This window comes from Hoplias malabaricus, chromosome 13, assembly GCF_029633855.1.
Source record: "Hoplias malabaricus isolate fHopMal1 chromosome 13, fHopMal1.hap1, whole genome shotgun sequence".
Classification (NCBI taxonomy): Eukaryota; Metazoa; Chordata; class Actinopteri; order Characiformes; family Erythrinidae; genus Hoplias; species Hoplias malabaricus.
Window position 1 is genome coordinate 32,232,344 of NC_089812.1, and position 18,441 is coordinate 32,250,784.

At 37.9% G+C, this 18,441-nt stretch overlaps 1 protein-coding gene across 2 annotated transcripts in view; it reads left to right on the top strand.

Moving 5' to 3' along the window:
• The first annotated feature begins 15,807 nt into the window (after positions 1 to 15,807).
• The window catches only part of gas7a (growth arrest-specific 7a), a 33,915-nt gene continuing 31,281 nt past the window's right edge, over positions 15,808 to 18,441 (top strand). Inside the window, exon 1 of one of the 2 annotated variants that reach the window (XM_066642176.1) lies at positions 15,808 to 15,925. In XM_066642176.1, coding sequence (XP_066498273.1) covers positions 15,911 to 15,925 — 15 coding nt within the window. In that variant the 5' untranslated portion in view covers positions 15,808 to 15,910. Of the gene's footprint in view, positions 15,926 to 16,711; positions 16,760 to 18,441 lie in introns of those variants that run through there. The other variant, XM_066642177.1, reaches the window with a different exon arrangement.

Consider the following 18,441-nt stretch of genomic DNA (forward strand, 5'->3'; position numbering starts at 1 on the left):
TGAGAGTCTGAATTATGCACTGCAGTGGTGACAGGGATGAGACATCTGAAAGGTTTAATAAGTCTTAATACTACAACGCAGGAACATATCACATAAAATGATATAAATATAACAATATAAAGTTAATATATTTCTCTACAGTTTACAATTTCACATCAAACAACAATGAATGGAATTGTTTATGCCTCAGTAAAATTATGTGGAAATTTTGAAAAATCTGTGGAACTCTCTTTCAAAAAAATTACAAAATAATTACAATAATATGCTGTAATTATTAACAGATACTTGTTTCCTTACAAAAAAAAGGGATTTATAAAGCAAGGGAATAAATAAGAGAGTGATTAGAGAAAGCAGAGTAAGTACATATGTATGCATCTCCAAAACATGAACAAATGAACAAGACAGATGACAGACTAACAGACTCACCTATTCAGTGTCCAAGATAGATCATATGCTCCTCTTGCTATTCCTTTTATACAGAGCCATTGTCCTTGGTTATTAACCTCAGTCCTATACATGGGCATGTATTGTTTCGGCAGCAGCAATCTATTCACAGGCAACTCCAAGATGCACAAAGAGCAGATATATTTAGTCCACACGCAATAAAATCATCTAATCCATATTAATATGTGCATCTACATAGTGCAAAGACATGCACAAAGGAGATATACTGCAGCAAACGGCATGGAAAAACCAAGTAGCATGATTATACTGCTAGTTGGACATTTTAAAAAATTCTGAAATCCTAAAGGTGAAATTATTAAAATTATGTTGTTTCTTTTTAAATTACTACTATTTTATTTTGTTTCTGACCTCTAATTATATTGTGTAAAATATCATGACCAATAAAAAATGTTTCAAAATAATTTTTTGGTCTCAGACAGTGAAAATACATTATATTAGTTGTAAATCATAACAATAACCTAAGACAAGAACTTATAAAAAGAGAACAGTAATAATGAGCTGATGAAAAGGCCAATTTATGTCATTTAGTCCATCAAAGAACAGTATTTAATGTGATCTTCAATATCTTCAATAGCTAAAGGAACATTTATACCATCCAGAGAAAACTTACAAACAGTTCAAAACTTTCCATAAACACTGTGTCTGACTGAAGGCCCTCCACTCAGGCAGTGGAGAAAAAACAGTCATTATTATTTTGATATATTGTATTAAGAAATATACCATTCAGATAATAATTTAATTATTTATTATACTGTGTTTGTCATTTCTCACTTCAAAATGTGTAGCAATGTTCTCTTTTAAATGGCCACATGAAGATAAAATTGAATGAATAATTATGACATATTGCTTTATATATTAAGTATGAGTTTCTTTATTGTTAGTTTCATTTGATTTGTTCACATATTCAGAAATGTGTTTGTTTCCAGTCCCCCACCCAGCCCCCACCAACCAAACAGACCTTCAAATTTAAGCACTGACCTTTATGTACATGCTATTTATGTGAATAGGCAAAACTTGTAGATGATCCAGATACAAATATCACCTAAACATGGATTGCAGAAGGTTTGTTTTGATTTCTTTTAAGCTGTGATGAGGGTCAGTAGGGGCGGAAATGCTCCCAAGCCATCCAAAGACCCTGCTCGCATGCAGCTGTTGAATGTGTGCCACGTTGAAATGGCTGGGTTGAGCCTAGGCCCGATGAGGTTGGTGCCAGGGCTGCTGTCTGGGATCACAGCCTGGTCATTTTGTTATGTCTAATATAGATACATGCCCAGCACAAAAGACCAGCAATCATTTGCACGGCTGTTCTCACCTTTAATTACAATCGTGTTAATTAAAACAGTCCTCAAGTTTGCAACACAACACAATGTCAAAGCAAGGTGAGCTTATAACAAGGCCGGCTTATTTTTCACTCATACATGTGGCTTTGCCAAAAGGAAATGTATATAGGAGGCTTTGGTTTCTGTGAACTTAAGATGTCTCAAGGCAGGAAATTAATTCAACTACTGTCATAGCAGTTTAATAAACCCTAATAAATATACCCTAGGCCTGGAATAATTCTAATAAAAATGGCTGTAGTGTTATACAATATATATATATATGTAATATTCTAAAATTCTCCACCATATAGCACTACTACAGTAGAACTTATATATTCTGTGATAAGATTCCAAGACAAATCCTGCAAAGATTCCTGTAGTATCACTACATAGTACAATATATAATATTCTAGTCCTAGTTTGTACATTTTGTACATTTATATAAGCATACATGAAATAATTATAATTTACCTAATCATCAGCTTGTAGAAGGTTTATCAATCCCTGTAGAATATAGGTAAAAGAGTACAAAATTACTACAAAAAAAAATTAAAACTTACCCTACAAAAATGATGGACTGTTATTATAACCCCTTTTTGGGATCAAACAATAATGTATTGTTTAGCTAAATTAGCAGGAGCTAATCCTTATGTTAACTTTTAGAAGTATAAGTCACTTTTTGTCTGGAGCCATTTGAGATTCAACCCATGTTTGGTGTTTGATGCAATTCTCACTCACCTTAGCAAGCGCCCTCACTGGATGAGATTTGACCAACAGACGCTAGAGGGCGCCTTTCTGGTGTATTTGGTACAGCCAGCATTCATTTGGTATTGTTTACTTTTGTTTGGGTCCATTTGATAGAATTGAAAACAGGTTTATTGGGATGGCAATGGATTTCAATACCAGGATCCAAGAAATATACAAGTGCGGCTACATCCATTTTTATACAATATAGGAAAGACAGTGTAATGGTTGGACAAGAAAGTGAAAATCTGTGTAAGCTGTATTATATTATTGAAAATAACCCCACTATAAAAGAAACTTTCATCAGCTTCATCGAAAATAGATAGTCTCAGAGACTAGGCTAAAACACAAAGTTAAAGTTTGAGCTTAATTGACTGCATATTGACACTAGTATGTCTACACAGTATGAAGCTGAGGAAAGGACTCTTAATTTGTGGAAATGCGCGAGATATTTCCTGCCATTTTCTGTCATGTTAGAAATGTAGCTAGCTAGCTAGTAAATTTGACTAGCCCAGTGTAATTTAATATAGACTACTAAACAATAGTATAAACACATTTATAGATTGTCCAACGTGTAATTCAAAGGAAACGTATTTTGAAACATATTAAAGAAAAACCTGGTCTAATGTATTATGCAACAATGATATAAGGTCAACAAAGTCTCTTCTTATCAAACAATCAAATAAAATATTTATCAAAACATTGATGCTTATTAATAAATGCCATGAAATAGATTTGTGGAAATTATTTTTTCCTTTTCATTTTGGATTGTGGAGGCTCTGCACTCCAAATCATTATCCAAACCTGGCTGGAGAACAAACATTCTCCTAAGGAGTATATTTGGGATTTTTGCTACAAGGCTTAAAAACATAAAATAGTAATAGCTCACATATTCAAGGCTGAGTCTGAGCACTTGTCAGCAGATGGACTATGTGCAGAGGCAGCTTTCTGTTGTGGGAGTTTCATGCTACCTCATTTACTCTGCATTCTCAACACAATAACTTGTTCATCTGCTCATCACTCTTTCTTGGCCCTGTGTACTAATAAATAATAAGAATAGCTGAACAGTTGTTTGTGTGACACACCAATGTTACATGGGGAGATAGGGGGAGAGGAGAAATTCTGCACAAGGTCTGCTTGGGTCATAGAGCACAAAACTGGCCTTGTTGACCAAGAAAGAGTGCCATTTCTCCATTTTCTCCATCTGCACAGTGTCAGGCATTGTGTTGCCCATCTTCTCTAAAAGCCCTGTCAGTTCATGAACAGACTCTTAGCTCACTTGCATTTGGAACTCCCAAACAAAGCCTTTTAGAAAGAACCCAAGTCAGGGTCCTACAGCCAGACATGTTTTTGCTTTGGAAAACTGGGGAAAAAAAGATGGGTTAGGGTTCATGTCTGTTCATTCTTCCCACATCCTTGGATTCTGATGTTGGATTTCTGTCATTTTGTGCTGAGGGGAGTGTCTGTATGGTGTTTTTTTCTCTGGTTGCTAGGTTCACACAGATCTCATATTTTCACCATACTGAATTCTCTCCCTTTTTGAAGAACTGGAGCACATGGTAAGAGCTTTGGATCTTTATATTGACAGTGACTTTAAGTGGCTTCATTTTAGCCTTTAAGTTGATTTGTAGTGTTTACTTTAGTCTCTCAGAATTGATCCTTCATGTCCAGTCGAGCTGATTATGTTTCTTTTTTTTGGTCAATAATCTACTAAAAGCTGTAGTCTTCAGTATTGAAAAGAGTTTTGTGATGGCACAATACAACTTTATCTGTTCCAGTATTGATATTGAATGTCCCTACATAATGTAGTAGACTACCCAATGTTTGACCAAGTTAACCTAACTCATAAGTAGGGCTGGGCAGTAATTCAGTATCAATATATATTACAATATAAAACGTTTCAACAATAATATGATTTTTAAACCCATTTTCAATATTTCAGCATACATTATTTACAGTAACGGTCACTGACTGACGTTCATTACAGGGCGCCGTTGTCAGTGCATTCATTTGTTCATTCATTATCTGTAACCCTTATCCAGCTCAGGGTCGCGGTGGCTCTGAAGCCTACCCGGAATCACTGGGCACAAGGCAGGAACACACCCTGGAGGGGGCGCCAGTCCTTCACAGGGCGACAAACACTCACACATTCACTCACACTTAGACCTATGGACACTTTTGAGTCTCCATTCCATCTACCAACGTGTATTTGGCCAATGGGAGGAAACCTACGCGGACACTGAGAACAATACAGTGCACTCAATTCAAAATTTTGTTGAAAAATATTCATATTGACAAAGCCAATAAGTTTATGTTTGATGGTGATGATTTGTTTCTTGTTTGTTCTTGGAAGTTTTTCAGTAGATTCAGTAGATACTCTTCTTATCAATATCACATTTATATCATATCGACCAAAACTAATAAATATGTTATGATATAAATTTTGGCCCTATTGCCCAGCTCTAATTCAAAGTGATAATACACTTATTATTACAAATTTCTGTGGTATTAAAAGGAACATATTATATCATTTTCCCACAAGTTGACACAGTTCCCATGGGTCATAATGAAACTCCTGTGATATGCTTTGTTCAAAATACTACAAAGATCAAACAACACAACACTGGGCACACCCTGTGTAAAAAGCAGACTTTAGAATGACCATTTTCAACATATGGTTCAAGCCATAGTGCTGTTCAATGAAAGCACCCAGGAATGGATGCATCCCAGGAGTGAATGTTCTGGTTTTTAGCCATTTTTGCTTGGTTGTCTTTCTTTTCTGTTTAATTTTTTTTATTATTTTTACTTAATTTTTTAACCCACTTGATGTGTTGGTTTTGCTTTATCCCATGATTGAAAGAAACTGTCGGCTAATTTGAGGTCTTGATTTAAAGAAAAAAATAAGTCCAAAATTTTGATAAGGCATGCAGTTTCTTGAAATTCTGGAAATAATCCAGTTCTGCAAGCTGTTTCTGACTTGCACGCTGTCATGGGTCACCTCAGGGGACTTTACTCTCAGATTTGCTGTCCTAATTTATCCTGTCATTTCAAGCATTTCTGGTGAGAGCCCTTTTCTTCAAATACTTTCTTAAGATTCTATGTTGACATTGATCTAGGACTTCCTTTTCCTTCAAGAATGTTAAACTGCATGGCTGATCTCAGATCAGTGTGCGTAGGAACGTTCTTTTGACATCCTGCATTCCAGAGCTCAACTCCAGGCAGGATTTGACTTGGAAAATCCAAGCATTCACAATGTGAGAACATGGGTGAATCTCTGGTTAATCCCCCATCTCTGCAACAGAGACAATGTGAACTCCTAGGGCCTTGAGCTCACTAGTTTCTTCCACCCAGTTAAAATCTTATTTTCTTCTCAATTCTTTTATTTTATACATGGTCTAACTTGCTATCTAATCTTCAGTAACCTCTGGTCACTTACTATTGCAGCAGTGCTGGACAAGCTTCAAGATCACCATGGCATCAGCCAGTCAAATTATAATATAAAAATATATTGTGTACATTAATATACAAACCTTAATACCTCTGGGGGGGAATAAGGGATTCCTTATCTTGGGCTCATGGATATAGCAATTTAAAGCTATATTAGAAACTGGAGGTTTAAAGCTGTGAAGCTTGCTGTTTTAGACCCATGCAGATAACTGATTTCACACACTGAGCTGATTCAAGATAAAACATCAGAGATAATTTAGTACTGAGGGCACCGATTAGGTACGACAAGAACGGTCTTTTTCTCTTATGGGATGCAACTTTAAAACACATACTATCCATATTCTTATCCATAATGGAATAGTTCAATTTTTTACATAAGTATCTTGCTTTTTTGTTTTGCACTGGAGGTATGAGGCTAATGTAGATAACAGTGTTTTTTAACCCTATATAATATATTATAAACAACTTCTTCAACATTAATGCTACTACTTTTACCTCAGAGCTATGCAACATATCATTTTTTAAAAATATATTTAATTTGTACAGTGTTGTACAGAGTCAGAAACAGAGTCAGTTGAGATTACTTGCTTAAAGTTTCAAATTCAGGAACACGTGATTACGTTAGCCTCTTAGCACCAGCAAAGCAATCATTTTGGGCTAAAGGACCACACTTTAGCTTAGGAGAATATTAGATTTATTTCCTAAATATTTCTTAAATTCTTGGGAATATGTAAAAAGTGGCTTGTTCTAACAGATTAATTCATTAGCTGTCTTGAGGAGGCAGACAGGAAAGACCCACTATTTTCTGCTCAAGTGGTTGAATGAAAGAGCAGAACAGTTCAGAATCGAAACCCCCCCCCCCCCCCCCCCATGTTTTTGTGCCCTCCTCACAGCGTGTTTTTGGTCCTTGACTAAACCTTGAAACAGAGGCAAGGGTGAGTGTGAGGGATAGGTAGAGGGAGAACAGGAGAGAGAGGCAGGGAAATGAACGAGTGCAGAATCTATTTTATTTTACACATCAAAAGAAGTGGTACACCCACACCATGGCAGTTGTGGCAACTGAATGCTTTAGCATCCTTTTAACCTCTTAAATATTTGATGCTGCAGCCAAAAGTGAAGTATTCTGTATTTGAACTGGCTCCTGTAATACATTTCTCAGTGCTGTTGTTGCACAAAAACATTGTTAAAATATGTAAATACCAGAATATTACAAGTACTAAGGCTGAATATGCAATTTAAGGGGTTAATAGCCATGTCCTCCATTTCTTTTTCCTTTTCTTCCTTTTGCCGTCCCTTGTTATGGGTTGTGTCCTGCTTGAGAACAGCAGTTCAGCATTAGCTGCGTTTGCATTCACTGCATCGTGCTGGCTGACTCATTTTCTCAAAGGTTTGAGCACTCCCTGTGTCTCCACTGTGTCTCAGGTCTCTGGTGTTGCCCCCCCACACACACTGCTTTCTGCCTACATTTGTCTTCTCTCTCAGTCTGAGCCATTGCTGGGAGATGTAGATAAGGTGTGAGAAGCCATTCGTTTTGTTTATGTCAGGTCATACACACTCAGGATACATACACACTTAAATATACCATAAAAGAGTAATTTCTGAACTGTTTTTTTTAACAGAACATTTTAAAAGATGATGCAGTACAATACATTCTGTGGATTCTTGATTAAAACAGTACAAGATGCAGCATCTTGATACAAATGCATGGGTTAACTGGACAATTCATCTGCACTCCTTTAATTTAATAAAGCATTGGTTCGACCAGATATTTCATTATAGCTACAAATAATATCAGGGTCAAAAACACATTGACATACTTAAAATCACCATTCAATGTATTTTAAATTCTGTTATTTTCATGTTAACATGTAATTTAAGTCCAATACTAACATTTTTCATATTTTTTCATACATATTAATTTATCACATGCCCAGAAATGTATCTTTATGCATAATGTTTTTTGACATAATGTTTTTAATAATAATAAAACAATAATTGAATAATTATGAAATATGTCTGTGTGAATCAGGAGAAGGCTGAAAACAAATGTGTAATTTGTCAGACTTGGACATCTGAAATTTGTCATTGTGCTCACGTCAAATGGCAGTATGAGTCATTACAAGAGTCATTTGATTACTAACACTCTACAAAGGATTACACTTGTCATGTCACAAAAGTGGAATGCATTATCTTCTGAAATTAACTAGTTAAGGATTATAAGCATTTAAATCATAATCCTGCCAATTTTTCAATTGGTCCAACAAAATACATTTTTGAAAAAAGTTTTATAATATACATTTCATGAAATATTTTTGGAGATCTTGTCTCTTCACTGTTCTGTGTTATATATGTCAGGATCCTTCTACAAGTCCTGCTGCTGAAGAGGAGGTAGACAGGGGTTCTCTCCCTATGGGCTGGAAGTGCTACAGGTCAGCTGAGGGACGCAAATACTACGTCAACATGAGCAGTAAAGGTAGGCTTATGCTTCCAGTTTGAATTCAGAAATCTGACTTCAGAGTTAACTTTCAAACATGAAAGTGGACAGTAGAAGGTTATTCACTTAACACCTTATTTGTCAGAAAGTTACCTTGGACTTACACCCATTCATTAATTCATTTATTACCTGTAAGCGCATATCCAGTTTAGGGTCGCGGTGGCTCCAGAGCCTACCCGGAACCACTGGGTGCAAGGTGGGGAACGCACCCTGAAGGGAGCACCAGTCTTTTAAAGGGTGACACATACACTCACACATTCACTCACACACTCACACCTAGGGACACTTTTGAGTCACCAATCCACTTTCCAATGTGTGTTTTTGGACCTTGGGAGGAAACGGGAACAACTGGAAGAAACCCACGCGGACACGGGGAGAACACACCACACTCCTCACAGACAGTCACCCGGAGGAAACCCATGCAGACACAGGGAGAACACACCACACTCCTCACAGACCTTCACCCGGAGGAAACCCACACAGACACAGGGAGAACACACCACACTCCTCACAGACAGTCACCCGGAGGAAACCCACACAGACACAGGGAGAACACACCACACTCCTCACAGACAGTCACCCGGAGGAAACACACACAGACATAGGGAGAACACACCACACTCCTCACAGACAGTCACCCGGAGCAGGACTTGAACCCACAGCCTCCAAGTCCCTGGAGATGTGTGACAGCGATACTACTTTTTCTGTCATCATTCTGAAATATGCTAATTTAATAGACATTTACATAGGACTAATATCATCATGCTAATAGTTTTAAATGTTCACTAACCACTCTGACCTCAGTGTAACAGCTTTCATTCATCTATAAGTTACTGCTTCAAAAAGACATGAAAATTGGGCCTCATTGCCTGTTCTGACCTTTTAAAATGAGTATACTTTTCTCGTTGGTTCTCCTCACCATTGACACAAGCTGAACACCAAGTAGTTTATCTCTTATCAGCCGTCTGATGAATATGGCCTAAAGCTGCTCTCAGCAGGCATACAGAGCCTGATAAAGAATGCAAAATTTTGATAAGGGTGCAGGGCTTTCTCTTGTATTTTGTTGTGTGACCATAGAGGCCATCTCAGCATCGCAGAGAGCCGCAGGCTTGGAAGAAACATTAGCATTCTCCATCATCTCCACAAGCCATTCATCTGAAGAGGGAGCCACAGAGCTGATCTGGAATGGATTAATCTGATTTACACACACATATTTGCCACCCTTCCCACACACACACATATACACTGGCTTTACAACCTTTTCATTTTCTCATTTTTCTGACAAACTGCAGTACTCTGCCTGGGCTGCATAATACCGTAACAACCATTTGTTTTCCTGTGAAAGCTACTAGAAGTGCACTCTCAAGGCAGGCCTGTTTAATAGTGATCATTATCAGTAGTTAGGGATTGAAGCCCAGGCAATGCTCCCATGGGGCAGCCTGTGTTTACAGTGTTCGGGATGGAGGCCAGAGAGAGAGACAGAGACGGAGAAAGTCTGGGCTGTTTAGTTCCAACATTTGTGCTGATAGGTATAAGCAAATAATAATAATAATAAAAAAACAAAATAAATCCAGACCATTTAATCACAAATATGCTTTTAGTACACAAAAAGTTGCAAAGGCAATTTATGATTTCCTGTTATCAGGTCTTAAAACAAGTGTCTTTCACACTACAAAACAGTGTTCACCCAGTGTCTGATTAGGTTTCCACTGGGTGCTCCGGTATTCTCTCACAGTCTAAAAACAAAAAACTAGATAGGTGTGTGTGTGTGTGGTGCCCTGTGATGAATTGGTGCCCGTCACGCGGCCCTGAAACAGATAAGTGGTTACAGACAATGAATGAACAATAACTACACAATTAATTCTAATATTTATGCTGATTGCAAATTTATGTTGATTATGTTGACAGTTGTAATAGTGATTATAGTTATATTTTTGTTGAAATGAGCAGAAAAGGTCTAGGTTTGTTTTAATCAGTTTAGCTGAAGTAAGGTTTTGGTGAAATAAAAATGATAGAAAATGCATTTACTAACTTCTGGACGCTATGAAATCAACTAAAGTCTTATTTTCTGAGGGCAGTAGCTAATAATGTTTATTTGATCTCAAGCCACTTAATTTGAGGGTGAATGCAAAGTAGTTCCTGTGCTTTTAACCTGCTTTTAATAGTTTTTATTTGAAGAAAAAGTGAAACAAGACTTTACGGTATGTGATGGAGGTGGATTGGATGTGTAGCGGTGCTAATTATCGCAATATTTAAAAAATTGGGATGATTCAGCAGACTTACAAGTTCAAAACATTTTAAGGGAGTCCGGTTACCTACTGTTTTATATTAAAGCAGTAAATCCTCTTAGTGTAAAAAAATGCATGTTTTAATTTAAAAATTATTCAAAATATAACAGATGTTTTATGTGAGGGTTGTTTTCCAAAAAATACCTCTTTTTACAAAGCCTTCCCCATTGCTGATCCTGGATCATTATTCTCTTTTACAGTGCTAATTTGAAGTTCAAAACAGCTCCAGAATCAGCACTGCTGATCTAATATCTCTTTTGTTAGTGCATGTTCTAGATTGGGCTCGGCTCTGAGCAGGCACACTCATCGCATTTCTGGCATTGGCTCGACACTACGGGTCTCCAGTGAATACTGGCCGAGCTGTCTGTGGGCTATTTTTGTGCATGGTTTGACCACGTGCTGCTGCTTTAGCTTTGTAAACAGTTTTGAGGTATTTCTTTTTCTCACTGTTTTTTTTTAATTATTTGTCACTCATTGTATTACCCATCAGTCATTATTATATCTTCTGGGCAGGCAACCTGTATTGTTTTTGGTCTATAAAGCCATTTTGCCTTTTAAATTGAATAGTTGCCATTTTCTTCTAGAATGAGAAATCAGATATATCTATAGTTTTGTTAACTACTCTGCAAAAATTTTATTTTGATCTTTCAAAGCAAGCATATGAAGAATAAAAAATAAACATGTATATAATTTTTATAAAATATTTGATTTGCTATCGACCTTAATGAAAGTAAGAACACAATTCTCAATTCACTATTCACTCAATCTGGCCAGTTTACAGCTACAACTAGGCTGCGATTTGTCATCAGCTTATTTAGAGTAACAGTTCAGTGCACTTCAGACAATCTAACATGATTATAGGAATGCCTGCTAAAATGGTCCTCTTTTATTAATTAGACTACACTCCGAGGTTGATTACCAAATACATACAAAGGTCTTTTGTATACAAAGTTCATTCATTCATTGTCTTTAACCTCTTATCCAGTTTAGGTTTGTGGTGGGTCCGGAGCCTACCCGGAATCACTGAGAGCAAGGCAGGAACACACCCTGGAGGGGGCGCCAGTCCATCACAGGGAAACACACACTCACACATTCACATCTACTTTTGAGTCAGCAATCCACCTACTAACGCGTGTTTTTGGACTGTGGGAGGAAACCCATGCGGACACGGGGAGAACACACAAACTTCTCACAGGCGATCACTACCTGCTGCACCAAAGTATTTATACTTATTTATTTATTTTTGGCTGGCAAGAAGGAATGATTGTTTTGCGAGAACAAAAAGGGAAAATATTCACCGGAACACACTTAGGAGCAAAAAACAATTTCAGACCCAGCTGGGTGAAAAGAATAGCTGCCCTTTATTTGGTTGTTCTCTGTTGCAGAAGCAGTGTTTTTAAGACAGAAAAGGCTTTGAACTTTCTATCTTTGCTTTTGTCATGCAACTCTCATGGTAAAAGGGCATTATATATAAAAAGAATCCAAATAATTTAATTATCAAATAATATTATGCTAATCTGAGGTTGACCTTAACGTACGTTAAATCTCTTGACATTTTCTCTATCTTTGAAACCTGTAGGTAAGGTTTTTCTGGTCATGGAAGGGTGAATATATCATTACTGTCTAAAAAAAACATGTAACTCTAGAATAGTAATTTTATTTTATTAACGTTCTTAACTTTCAGTGGAAGACAATGTAAAAAGATTTTATTCCAAGTAATTTTGGAGCATGCCTACTGGTCCATTCATCATGAAATATTTACATAGGAACCTAAAAATCAACAGAAATACAGAAACATGTTTTTCTTTTAACCCTGACCTGGATAAGTGGTTACAGATAATGAATGAATGAAAAAAAAATGGATGAATGTTTTTCTTTAGATGGCAACGACATTGTCTAAATACTGATTGTTACAGTGGCCCATGTAAATCCAGTTCATTGCTATTGAACAGGAGTAAAATAATTATTAAGTGTCTACTCTGGAATATATATATATATATATATATATATATATATATATAATATTTTTTATTTTTTTTCCATGTTCTGGAAAATGTGTATGTGGCTGGTTTTGCTGTACATATATATTATATATAGTTGCTGCCCAATTACAAACATGTATCTCCATTGTTGTTGATATTTTGTGTGTATATATATATTTCAGAGACAACGTGGGAAAAGCCATGTACACCAGCCCCTGCCCCAAAGCTGGCACGGACACACAAGGACTCAGGTAACCCCACACACCCCTGAAACTGCTTTAGACCTATGTTTTTCCACTCTGTCCTGTTCTAGTCCAACTGACTCCCAAACGTCATGCCTCAGTACTCTAGAGGACATTGGGCCTACTTGTCCTGATGTCCCTGTCCCTGAAGACCACAAGGCTCTCATCAGTGGAAAGCCTATATGTCTTTCCCAAGGGAGACCTATAGTAGGGTCCAGTGAACTTTATATGGTTTGTGTCTGGTGTTGCATGATTAATTGTTTTGAGATCTGTTGTCAGTGGAGGCACTGGCATATCTTATTCTTTTGTAAGACTGTTAAATAATATGCAATACGTATAGAATTTATATTCAATATTTATTTTAATTTAGGAAATGGTATTGTTGGCTAGATATGTTTTAGCAGTGTTTTTTTTTTATGTGTGGTGTGACGTGGAATTTGTAGTAATACAATTTATGTGTGAATTAAGGACTTGACTCCTTAACACAGATAAAGAAATATCATAATCTTACAGATTGTGTTATAATGTAAGAAAAATCTCTTCATGCCTCCTACCTCCCTGCCTCATTGATATTCCTCTCCCGAAGGCAGGGTTTGTTATCTGGTGCCTGTTAAGCATTTACTTCTCGCACCCTGAGGGGTCGCTGCCAATGGCTCATGTGTGCTGTCCCTACACATGCTGGCCTGATGCTGTGGTGAGAGGACAGGCAATGAATCACAAGCTCTGAAACTGGTTGAGCAAATATACACCACAATATAAAAATGTGGAATCACACATTATCTGAACAGTAATTTGCAAATAATATTTTGATTCATCTGTTGAGTACAGTTTATTAACAATTACATGATTAAAGAAATTAAACAGGGTGCTTAATAAACATAGTGTCTATTCACTAAAATCATTTATAGAACCTTATGAATTTGTAGAATAGCATCATAAGAGTCACAGCATACATGACTCTAAAAAATAAATGTTATATTACTGAATATAGTGATCCTAATCTTTTGAATGATATTATAACCAGGAGCAGACATGGATGAGTAGGGCCTGAATTCCAGGCTCAATATTGGAGAGGCCTGAGGATGCTACAAGAATGCTCCCGGCTCTCAGCCACAGCTGTCCCCTACACACGGACTGACATCTGAGTCTGAGTAACAGACTGCATGGGTTACGTCTAAGAAAACCCTTGCCTCAATCTTAACCACTTCGCGCTCACGTTGTCATATTTTATTTTCTGTTAAACAATTGCCATTCTGTTCCTCAGAGCACATCATCATATGTGGACTTGTCTGTTGCTGCTGTTTTACTTTAATGTTTATAATGTGATTGTGTTCATAATTAATGCTTATATCAGGACAGAGTAATAAAATATCTTTCACATATACTCATAAAACGTATTATTTACATAATCCATTTTATTTATAATCCTATTCATCTAGATTATACCCAATTGCAACGTGAATGCAGCTGGTTGATGTATGTCCTTGTCTTCTCTTGTAATTTCAGTGAATGGACGCCAGTCTCACAGAGCCCCTGTTCGTCAGCTGGAGAAAGCAGACATTTCAAAGCAGAAAGCAGGCGTCAATGGCCAGGTACTGTCCTGCTGAGGCAGGTCACAGATGAGAGCTTTAAGAGGATTGATGTTTAAGTCTGTCCGCTCCAGCTACTTAGAGCCTGTAGAACATAAGTGCACCTTAAGCTCCCACTGTCCCTAGCTGTCATTCAGTGTGATGTAGCTATGCCATGCCATCGCTTTTATATAACACAAAGAAAGGCAATAGGATCACTTCCATTGGGGTGTAAACATCTTACTATCTGCTTCAGTGTGGCACCCCATGGCAGACTCTTGCCCATTTGTATTCCTGTAAAATCATCTTCATCCCTTGTTTGGGTCACTGCTGGGCCAAATCAAATGTCAGATCACTTTGTATTGACTCTCTTCTAATTAGCAGTCTCAGGCAGTGCGTTTGCGCCACAGACTGAAATATTTGTCTAAACTCATCAGGACCTGTCTTGTCAAGCTGGGATTTGTTCAGGTTCAGACATCGTTTGTCAGGTGTATGTTGGAATTGTGTTTTTTTATAATTAATTTAAGTGTAATTAAAAAAAAAACGTATTGAATTTTTTATCAGTGTTTTATAAAGACTGTCACTATAGCAACTAGGTCGTTTTGTAAATGATGCTGTTCTGGTTAAGTTTGGGATGAAATTTCTCAGGCCATAATCAGATTTGGACCTACATTAAGTGGTTGTGCCTACAGTTAAATTTGGACAAAATTTGGTTAGATTTGGATGGAATTGTTTTTCAGGGTATGCAACAATTTTGACAGAGTCAAGGTAAATTTGGATCTGTCATTAGTTTGAATCAGATCTGAGCAGAATATTATTGGTTTACATTCACATTTGTTCAGATTTTAAGGCTTGATTAACCCCATGATTCCTCAGGATATGCTGCATTGAATGATTTGGTAGCCATTTTGAATATATGTGTAATTATGTAACTGACCCTGAGGATGTGAAATGCCTAAATACTTTTTTGAGTAGTAAAGTTCAAAGCTGTAGACAGGAGACACTTGCGTGTGCCTGGTGACGATAGCAGGTAAAGCAGTTATTGAAGCCAGGCCAAGCAAAATCCTTGGCAGGCCACGTGACTTGCCGTGTGTTGGGACAGAGGCTTAGGCATGCCAGCAAGCAGACAGGCGTGGTCAGGAGGAGAGAAGGCCATATGGGCAGCTCGCTTGTGAACACTGGAGCACGGTCAGGGGCTGAGTCAAGGCCAGGCTGGGAAAGGGGATTGTAGCGGGGCAAGAGGCGTTGGACAAGAGAAGAGGACGAAGGGTTAGGCCACAAACGGAAACGGTAGGGTACATCAGCACAGGATAGAACTGGATACCTTTAGAAAGAAAGCTAGGCGCTGGGCCAGTGCCTCCATGTTCTGGAGAAAGGTGAGAGAAAAAATGGCATGTGTGGCTGTCTCTTGCTGTACATAGATATATATTGTTGCTGTATCTCCATTTTTGTCGATTCTTTTTGTTTACTACTTCATTTGAAAACAGCAGCTGTCCTTCACATTGTTTGAAAATTTTATGATGAATGAACCAATAGAAATGCTCCAGAAATACTTGGAATGAAAATATCTTTTACTTTCATTTCCATTGAAAGTTAAGAAGGTTCTCCTACTTAGAAAGATGAGACAGGTCTGTAATTTTCATCATAGGTACACATCAACTATAAGAGACTATAATGTTTCCTGTAAGTCTTCACCAGATTTGCACAGTCTCCAGACCACAACCCCATAGAAAACTTGTGGAGGGAGTTAAAAGTCTTTGTTGCCCAGCGACAGCCCCAAAACATCACTGCTCTAGAGGAGATCTGCATGGAGGAATGGGCCAAAATACCAGCTACCTGGCTAGGCCACACCAGGACCTTGAAATGCTTTATACGGAGCCACTCCTTTGTTGCCCGAGCAGTATGTTTGGGATCATTGTCATGCTGGAAGACCTAGGCATGTTCCATCTTCAATGCTCTCATTGGGGCCCCAGATCGAAGCAGATTATCAATGGTCTTTTATGTCTTCCATTTTCTTACAGTTACTCCCATAGATGATTTATTCACACCAACCTGCTTGCCTACAATGTGCAGCTCTACAATCTTCTTCCTGGAGTACTTCGGCAGCTCTTTGGTCTTGGCCATGGTTGAGTTTGGAGTTTTGACTGTTTGAGGCTGTGGACAGGTGCCTTTATACAGATAACAAGGTCAAACAGGTGCCATTAATGCAGGTAATAAGTGGAGGACAGAAGAGCTTCTTAAAGGTCTGTGAGAGCCAGAAATCTTGCTTGTTTGTGGGTGACCATATACTTATTTTCCACCATAATTAATAAATTAAAATATTATAATATTTTCCACCATACACCATACAAATAAATTCTACAATGAGATTTCCTGGATTTTTTTTACTCATTTTGTCTCTCATAGTTGAAGTGTACCTATGATGGAAATTACAGACCTCTCTATTCTTTCTAAGTAGGAGAACTTGCACAATCAGTGGCTGACTAAATACTTTTTTGCCCAACTGTACATGCAGTGATCTAGTTTTTCTGGGTGTGTGTTTGTGTGTGGATGCCTTATGCCTTCGGCTTTTAAATTTGTACATGCTGTGATTTGGTCATCTGCAGGAGTGTGGTTGTTTCTGCAGCACATGATCATTAGGAGAGATGGGGAGAGGTGCTAGGCTTGCATTGCTTAGAGATAAGCATCATGGATGGAAGCTAGAACACTGAGAAAAACACAAACACACACACACACACACTTGCACACATCCACACACCAAAGAACAGAGGTCTGCTGCTCGGCTCATGTGTAAATATAGCACCTGCGCTCAGTCTCTGTTCCACCAGTTCACATACAACACACACACACACACACACACACACACACACACACACAGAGGAGTACAGAGATGCACACTCTTCTCGCACAGTGAATACAGATACCATGATACATTACATCCTCACAGGCAGGTAAATTCTCTCTCTCCCTCCCTCTTTCATTTTCACTGATTGTGGTTTACTTCGGTGTGATAGGGAATATTGTCTCCAATCGTAATTAGCCTCTGAACGCTTTTCACACAGCCATTTCTCCCCTCCTCCACTCTTACTCGTCTTGTACACGTGCACACGCACGCACGCACGCGCGCGTACACACACACACACACACACACACACACACACACACAGCAGGGGTGAGGCATTGTGCAGTTTGTGTAAATGAATATTTTTTTGCCCTCCCACTTATGCTTTCTAACACAGTTCTTTTTCTGTTTCCACCCATCTTCTCTATATATATCTATACTATACTTTCTGTTTCAGCATTCCATCAGACTTTGGCTGTTTTGTTTGAATGGTTCATTCTCTCTCTCTCTCTCTCTCTCTCTCTCTCTCTCTCTCTCTCTCTTCACCCTCTCATTCTTTCTCACTCCTCACTCTTCCAATGTTTATGTTTACCTTATATCCCCTGTCTCACTCTACCTTGCTATATTCCCACCTCTCAAAGCTTTTATATACTTAGGGTGCTTAGCTGTGCCTAAATCACTCATTCACTGTTTCTGTCTATATTCATTATTTTCTCACTTTCTGTACTTAGTCTTCTCCCCTCTCTGTTTCTGTATCTGTTTCTCTCACTGTCACTCTTCACTATCACTGTCTAACTACATTTCCCTCAATCTCCCTTTTCCCTCACTGTACAGCTTTCTCCCTGATTTCCCTTGCGCCTCTCACTCTCTCTTTCTCTTTCACTCTTTCGGTCACTCTTTCTCTCCTTCTTAGTTCTCTTTTCGCTCTCTCTCTCTCTTTCCTAATGACAGTAATCAGGATTGAAAATAGTGTTATGATATTATAAGTGTTAGTACTAGTATTAATGCCTAATACTGTATTAACAAATCTTTAATTATTGTAATCTTATC